Source organism: Limulus polyphemus, unplaced genomic scaffold, assembly GCF_000517525.1.
Source record: "Limulus polyphemus unplaced genomic scaffold, Limulus_polyphemus-2.1.2 Scaffold845, whole genome shotgun sequence".
NCBI classification, from domain to species: Eukaryota; Metazoa; Arthropoda; class Merostomata; order Xiphosura; family Limulidae; genus Limulus; species Limulus polyphemus.
The window spans coordinates 255,950-264,428 of NW_013666455.1; the positions used below are offsets into that span (position 1 = coordinate 255,950).

Sequence of the window (8,479 nt, forward strand, 5' to 3'; positions counted from 1 at the left end):
CCTTTGTTCTTGTTATCATTCTGAAACCTTACCTTGCTGGTTTAGATGAGTTATATGTGCTTTGTTATTGTTATGAAACCTTACCTTGCTGGTTTAGGTGAGTCATATGTTCTTTGTTCTTGTTCTCTTTATGAAATTTTACCTTGCTGGTTTAGATGAGTTATATGTGCTTTGTTATTGTTATGAAACCTTACCTTGCTGGTTTAGGTGAGTCATATGTCCTTTATTTTTGTTATCCTTATGAAATCTTATCTTACTAGTCTATGTGAGTCGTATGTCTTTTGTTCTTGTTATATTTATTAAATCTTCTCTTACTGGTCCGGGTGAGTCATATGTTTTTTGTTCTTGTTATCTTTATGAAATCTTGTCTTACTGGTTTAGGTGAGTCATATGTCACTTGTTCTTGTTATCTTTATGAAATCTTGTCTTACTGGCTTAGGTGAGTCATATGTCCTTTGTTCTTGTTATCTTTATGAAATCTTGTCTTACTGGTTTAGGTGAGTCATATGTCACTTGTTATTGTTATTTTTATGCAATTTTACATTGCTGGTTTAGGTGAGTCATATGTCACTTGTTATTGTTATTTTTATGCAATTTTACATTGCTGGTTTAGGTGAGTCATATGTCACTTGTTCTTGTTATCTTTATGAAATCTTGTCTTACTGATTTAGGTGAGTCATATGTCACTTGTTATTGTTCTCTTTATGAAATCTTACCTTAATAGTTTAGATGAGTTAAATGTCCTTTGTTCTTGTTATCTTTATGAAATCTTATCTTACTGGTTTAGGTGAGTCATATGTCACTTGTTATTGTTATTTTTATGCAATTTTACCTTACTAGTCTAGGTGAGTCACATGTCCTTTGTTCATGTTATCTTTATGAAATCTTATCTTAGTGCTTTAGGTGAGTCATATGTCCTTTGTTGTTGTTATCTTTATGAAATCTTACCTTGCTGTTTAGGTGAGTCATATGTCCTTTGTTATTGTTCTCTTCTTCAAATCTTACCTTACTAGTCTAGGTGAGTCATATGTCCTTTGTTCTTGTTATCATTATGAAACCTTACCTTGCTGGTTTAAGTGAGTCATATGTCCTTTGTTCTTGTTATGAAATCTTACCTTGCTGGTTTAGGTGAGTGATATGTCCTGTGTTATTTTTCTCTTTATGAAATCATACCTTACTAGTCTTGGTGAGTCATATGTCCTTTGTTATTGTTCTCTTCTTCAAATCTTATCTTGTTGATCTAGATAAGCTATGTGCATTTCCTTCTTTTTCTGTTCCTGAAAGCCTATCTTTCCTCATGATTTTGGTAAATTGTATCCATTTTCTTTCTGTACTTGAAAGTATAACTCTGGGTATTAGGTAAGTCATATGTGTTCTCTTATCTTTTGTAACTTGAGAACTTTTAGTCTGATGATCTAAGTGAACTGTTTCTTCGCTCTCTCTTTTTCAGCTTGAGTTGATTTATTCTTGCAATCATAATGAATTAAATGTTTTTTTTCCAACTTGACAACTTACCTTGATTATTTAGATAGAATGTGTCTACTGTGATATTCAATGTAAAATTTTTTCTGTCCTCTAATTCTCAGTGTGACACGTTCAGATGTTTTAGGTTAGAAGCTTTCTTTATTCTCTTTCTCCATGTAAAAATAATGAACTAGGTAATATTCTTAAAGTACAACATCTTTTAATAACCTTTATAGACAGTAACCTTGATATCTGAATCCTAATCAGTATTGGGTCTGGGAAGAAAAGAACTTAAACTTAAAATTAGAACTCAATGCATCTTGCATTAGCAAAATTAAGTAAACTTTTTATGTTATGATTGAACTTTTAGTTTTCTCATTATTCTTCTTTTCTTATGTAGTCCCCAATGAGACACATAAAGGACCTGGTTTCGTTACTTTTCCAAAGTCTGTGACTGTTGTTGAAAACATGCCTGCAACATTCAAGTGTGAAACTGAGAAAGATGCTCTCACTGGTATATTTTGATTTTATTTTTTCTGAAATCTTTATACTTTTCTTTGATAAGATAATTTACTTTAAAAGTAAAACCTCAATTAAATACTGTTCAGCACAATTCTTGGATTATATCTGTATACAAATATTTAATCTTTTTTTTGTCTTCTCCTAGTTCGTTGGCTGAAAGATGGTAAACCTTTGAAAGAGACTAGCACTCGACACCAGTTTATTCAAGATGGCCGGATGTTTAAACTCAACATCCCATCAACATTAGTGACAGATATAGGACAGTATACAGCTGTGGCTGTTGATAGTACAGGCGACTGTAGTGCTACCTTCTCCTTGAATGTCTTGACAGAAGCTGACCTTTAAGTAAAGATTGTGATATTCTAAGGTGAGCTATTTCTAACCGTGTAGTTTTTTTATTCATTTTCAAGCAAATTGGCCAAGGCTACATTTGCTTGAATAAGCTGGGGTTATCAAGGATATGTCATCAGTCTAACAGGCTTTTGCTTCATTCAGCATATTAATGTGGAGATAACAAGCTGCTGTTTCATTTTACCACAACACGGAATAAGGACTTTGTAGTAGTCTTATTAGTTACTTTTGTATCTTTAAATAATATATCTCCTGATGTTCAGAGAACACTGTACAAACATTCAGAGCTCATAAATGTAACTAAAGAAATATTGCATTTTCGTTGTGATGTGATATTTTTGAGTCAAGTTCAAGTTATCTTTGTATAGGCTGATTTCATGCTATTATAAGATGCTTTATGAATGTAAAAGCATGTTATAATGTAACAAACTTACAAAGCATGTTATAATGTAAGTTATAATGTAACAAACTTACAAAGCATGTTATAATGTAACAAACTTACAAAGTTTGTTACTTTATAACATGCTTTATGAGTTTGTTACATTATAACATGCTTTGTACGTTTGTTACATTATAACATGCTTTGTAAGTTTGTTACATTATAACATGCTTTGTAAGTTTGTTACTTTATAACATGCTTTGTAAGTTTGTTACTTTATAACATGCTTTATGAGTTTGTTACATTATAACATGCTTTGTAACTTTGTTACATTATAACATGCTTTATACGTTTGTTACATTATAACATGCTTTGTAAGTTTGTTACATTATAACATGCTTTGTAACTTTGTTACAGTATAACATGCTTTATACGTTTGTTACATTATAACATGCTTTGTAAGTTTGTTACTTTATAACATGCTTTGTAAATTTGTTACTTTATAACATGCTTTGTAAGTTTGTTACTATTATAACATGCTTTATAAATTTGTTACTTTATAACATTCTTTATGAACTTGTTACATTATAACATGGTTTGTAAGTTTGTTACTTTATAACATGCTTTGTAAGTTTGTTACATTATAACCTGCTTTGTAAGTTTGTTACATTATAACATGCTTCATGAATTTGTTACATTATAACATGCTTTGTAAGTTTTTTACATTATAACCTGCTTTGTAACTTTGTTACATTATAACATGCTTCATGAATTTGTTACATTTCAAGATTCCTTATGAATGAATTACATTATAAGATGCTTTATAAGATTATCATTGTAGTTTAATATATAAATTTTTCTTGATTGTTTATAAAATTTCTCTCAGAGTCATAACTTGTATTCAAATGTGTAAGTTTTATAACTCTGCAATTGTTTTTAAAGATTAATCAGCAAGCATCATTTCAGTCCTGAAAAATTTTATTCAATTTCAACGTTATGAGTGATTTTCGTTTCTCCTTATCTTGGATCTCTGGATAATTGTCTCTAGAGAGATAAATTGCTCATTAACTAATGTACACGTTTATTCTATTGTATCTTGTAGATTTATGACCACACGAACTCTGCTATCGAAAATTGACAACTCTACGGTCTTCGACTAACAACGAACGATTTTATCATAAGGACTTCATCATGCTACTACTAAGTTGTTTTTGTGAAAAAACTTGAGTTTTTTGGGTTCATTTATCTAAATTGTAGTGAATTTGTTCACCAATGTACTTAAACCATTGTAAAAATATGTGTGCAGTTTTTCCCCTGCTTGTATGTATGTAATTGTAAACACTAGAGAATATATGCTAAATTGTATGAAGAAACGTGAACACTTTTCACTATTAATAGACAGAAATGTTCATTATTTAACAAAAGTTTTAAAGTTATTTAAATACTGAAGGTGGTGATTGTTTAGTTCAAGTTCATTCATGATATGATTGAAAATTTTCTATAGTAAGAAAGTGAAATTATACAACACTGGTTAACTTCTTTAATTTGTGTGGCATTTCTTCAAGCATTTTGTTTTCAACCCTCAGTGTGTTTGTTATTTATTTCCTTTTGCTGTTTTCTTTGGTGTTTAATTATAAGAAAATGACCTATTGAACTTTGAACTCTTTGGGACAGTCACCAGCTGTTGTTGATTACTTGAACAGAATTTAAAGAGTGTTAAAAAAAAAACATTTAAAAATGTGACAGTCGTGAAGATTTCAAAACTCTAGTTTGTGAATCTTAACTTATGCAGTTAAAACAATCAGTACTTTGTAGACTTTGTAGTGTGATACTGGCTGAAATGAATAAAGCACAATAGTTTAAAAAAATTAATAACCGTTTCTTGTGCATCCAAGCTATGCAAGAAAATATCACGATCAATGTATAATTTTAGGACCGTTTGGTCCATGTGATCCCATCATTTTTTCAACAGTTCCTGCACTTAATTTCTTGTGGTTCTATCACTTTGTTGGTCACAGGTCCATTAACTACACGTAAGTCACATACAAAAATACAGCCAATATTACATCTAATTCCACTAATTACTACTGGGGTCTTTTAAGTGTTTTACATAGTAACTGAGTGGTTTAATTGAAGATTTTTTTACCATTTCTTTACCCTGACTGTTTTAACGAGCAAACAAGATAAAATAACTCAATGTGATGCAGCATATGGACCCAACCGGCATTGAACATTGTGTAAATAAATCGGTAACGATCGGACAACAAATTCAAACGTAAATGTCCTCAGACATATAAGTCTAATTAAACTACAATTTTCATGTGTTTGAATGTGTAATTCTAAATCGAGAAGATGTTTTCTAGTAAACTGTGTCGTTTAGTTATAATAAAAAAAAACTCGCTAATGAGTATGTTTGGAAACTTATTTTTGTATATTTTAAAATATAGCCTCTTGTAGCTCGTTTAAAATAGTTAAGACACATAGTTCAGAAAACTTATGATAGCTAAGAAAATGAAGATACTCGGGGTTAAAAGCTTGTGTTCTTGTCTAACGCTAATAGGATAAGTTGCGAGTATAAACCCCTAGGTGGCGCTTAACACAATGTTTAACTACACAGAGAATTTATAACTGAAATTGGGCTACAATGTCAACTTAAAATTAATAAGAAAAGCAGATATTTTATGACGTGCAGACAATAAGTTTTTAGCCTCTGCTTTCGAATCTTGTGTCATCAATACAAGGCGTGGACCTTTTAAAACGGAAGTTCTATGATGTACATCCGGTCACCCCTGTACATTTCATTGTCTGTCTGCATAGGTAGATAAAAATGCCATCCTCCTAAAACTATAGAAACATTTAGACTGCTGTTACTGTATGTCGGGAAGACGTGGTGTTCATTATATGAAAATCAACAGGAAATTAACAATGACGAATTCCGTTCATAGTTTTCACACCATGAGTCACTTTTCCCGTCAACCCCAAGTTTTCTTGTATTCATGTAACAGTTATAAGCAATTGGTCGGGTCATTAAAACCTTATTTTCAAGGTGGTAATAAATATCTAAGTACAGAATTGAGGAAAACAAAGATAATTGTACGTTTCACAAATATTTGATTTATTACAACCATGGTTTCGTCAGTAAATGCATCATCACTGGTGAAACCGTGGTTATAATGAACGAAATATTTGTGAAACATACAATTGTCTTTGTTTTCTTCAATTCTGTAACTACGGTTTCAAGTATTTATTATATTATCTTAGAAGGTCGAAGTCATGAGGAATTTAGAATGTTATTGTATATGATCCTGATTAAACTAAAAATGTCGTTAAAATATCACATACTGGATGCTATTAATGTTGTGTTAGTACAAACAAAACGTTCGCATTTCTGCGCTATATAAGGAATTGCGTACAAAATTATGCTACACACGTGATATTGATTTACGCTGTATATACCAGTTTGAGATATTCGATAGTTTCCTAGGTTGTTTATTTTTTTACTTTATTAATTTTCGCTTAATAAGTGTTTTGCCTGACATAATTAACCAATATAATTTTCGTAGTTCAAAAAATAAATGTTTTAATATCAGCTGCACGATTTAAATGATTTATATAGACTACAATGACCTAAATGTTAATCCAGGTCCTGACCAGTTTTATTCAACACACACACACACACACACATGCATATATATATACACGTGATTCATAAATAACAATTAGCAATTAGTTTAGTATATTGTCGCCCCCCCTATTGGTATGTCTGCGAACTTACAACGCTAGAAACCGGGTTTCGCTACCCGTGGTGAGTAGAGCACAGATAGTCCATTGTGGAGCTTTGTGCTTAACATCAAACAAACAAACAAATTGTATATTGTCATGTTACTGCAAACAAAATAGTTTCTTGGTCTAGCTGTAAACCTACTATTGCAGGCAATTTCATAATTTATATTTTATCTTTATTTCATTATTCTAAGTTACATTCTTGGCTGCATCAAGATATATATAAAACATTTAACAGCAATTTATTCACTGTAATCTTACAAGTTTTAAATTTTTATCTAATCATTCCTACAATGATATGGCAAAAATTTAGTTTTCGCTCGTCAGATACGATATTGCGTCATTGCTCTGGATATCCATAATTTATCAAACTAAGTACATCTATATATATAAAACTCAAAATCTCTCTGTTTGTTTGTTTGCTTGCTTGTTTGTCTGCCATGTTCACTGCGCAGGTCGCACTTCCCTCACGTGAAGGTGCGCAAAACGACAATTTTTTGTTCATATACACGTCTATCGTCTGCTAGCAGAACCAGTAATTTTATCGTTAACATATACATTACAAGAATAAATTCTACACAGACTTGACATTTTTTGGTAAGTTTGAGTTAATATTTAATTTAGAATATAGCATTATAGGCTTATTTAATTATAGATCATTAACTGTACATCTACTAATACATCATATGTCTAACCTCACACACACAAAAAAATATATGCAGAATTAGAATGTCGTGTGTGAGAGTACATGAAAGAGAAAGGCTTAAATTTTAATACTTATTGTGCACATTAAAATTAAAGTCAAGTCAGTGTAACTGGTAGAGCACTTGCATGAGGTGGAAGATGGGTTGAACCTGGAAATTGTGTTTTTCTATTACCATTAAAATAGAAAGGCCTATTTATTTATAGATTATCAATTAAACCTCTATTAATACATCATATATTTAACCTCGCATACAAAAGAAATGTATGCATAATTAGAATGTTGTGTGTGAAAAAGCAAACAGTAGGCCTAGCCTATATAATAAAATTATGCCGTCTGCCATACAATAGACTGTGAAAAGACCAAAGCTTACGTTATAATAATTATTGTGTAAAATGAGATTAAAGTCAGGTCAGGGAATGTATTTTATTTTACTTTTTTTCCGGGTGGTTCAACAGCTAGAAGTGGATTTTTTAATACATTATAAAGTACAATATTGCATATTGTTTGTAGTATATTTCATGTCAATGTCATAATATTGAATAGGGTATCACATTCATAAAAATATATTAAATGACGGGGGGGGGGGATAGAGCTAGGCTTATCCTGCTCGCCAGAACGGGTATTCATAGCGAATAAGATAATCTAAATATTCTCCATAAGGGTCTATTTATCCTTTCCAATGACGGAAAAACAAAAAACATAGTTCATAAGGAAGCCCTGATTTAAAACAGGTTTGTAGTAAATTTTCAAAAATCAAACCCAAGGGGTTTTTTTTTTCAATAAATTCACAAAATATTTGTTACCTATCGAAATGTGGAACAGGGAAACAAAGAGAGTATATTTTTGTTGTTTTTCGAAAATCCGGGCAATGTTGCTAGTATGATAATAAAAATATAACTTAATTCACCTTGTCAATAATCATTTGTATAATAATGTGATAGGTCTCTTTATTTATAAGAACCATAAGTGGAAACAGTTCTTTGGGTTTCGGGAACTTCCCGTAAAAGTGTTTTCGCGAAATACCCGAGTTCCCTAAGGGGTTGGGTGATTTTTTTTTACTTTTGTGCAAACCTTGAGACGATTCGTTTGGTACCATTTAAAAATCGGTGCGATCAGCGATTTAGGAGGAGTTAGTGAAACACATACACACTAAATTTAATTGTTGTTTATCTGCTTGTTTGTTCATTTCCGGTAGAAATTATTTCCGAGGAATTTCAGCGACACAAGTCCTTTCTTGATTAAACCAGTTTATTCTTTCTCGATACAACTTTTAG

The 8,479-nt window shown here is 31.2% G+C and overlaps 1 protein-coding gene across 1 annotated transcript in view; it reads left to right on the plus strand.

The window, feature by feature from the left end:
* LOC106460832 (twitchin-like) overlaps positions 1-3,927 on the plus strand; it is a 248,186-nt gene extending 244,259 nt beyond the window's left edge. The window contains exons 136-138 of the mRNA XM_022387633.1: positions 1,865-1,978; positions 2,132-2,353; positions 3,819-3,927. Of these exons, the coding sequence (XP_022243341.1) occupies positions 1,865-1,978; positions 2,132-2,331 (314 nt within the window). The 3' untranslated portion in view covers positions 2,332-2,353; positions 3,819-3,927. The remainder of the gene's footprint in view (positions 1-1,864; positions 1,979-2,131; positions 2,354-3,818) is intronic.
* Positions 3,928-8,479: the final 4,552 nt, after the last annotated feature.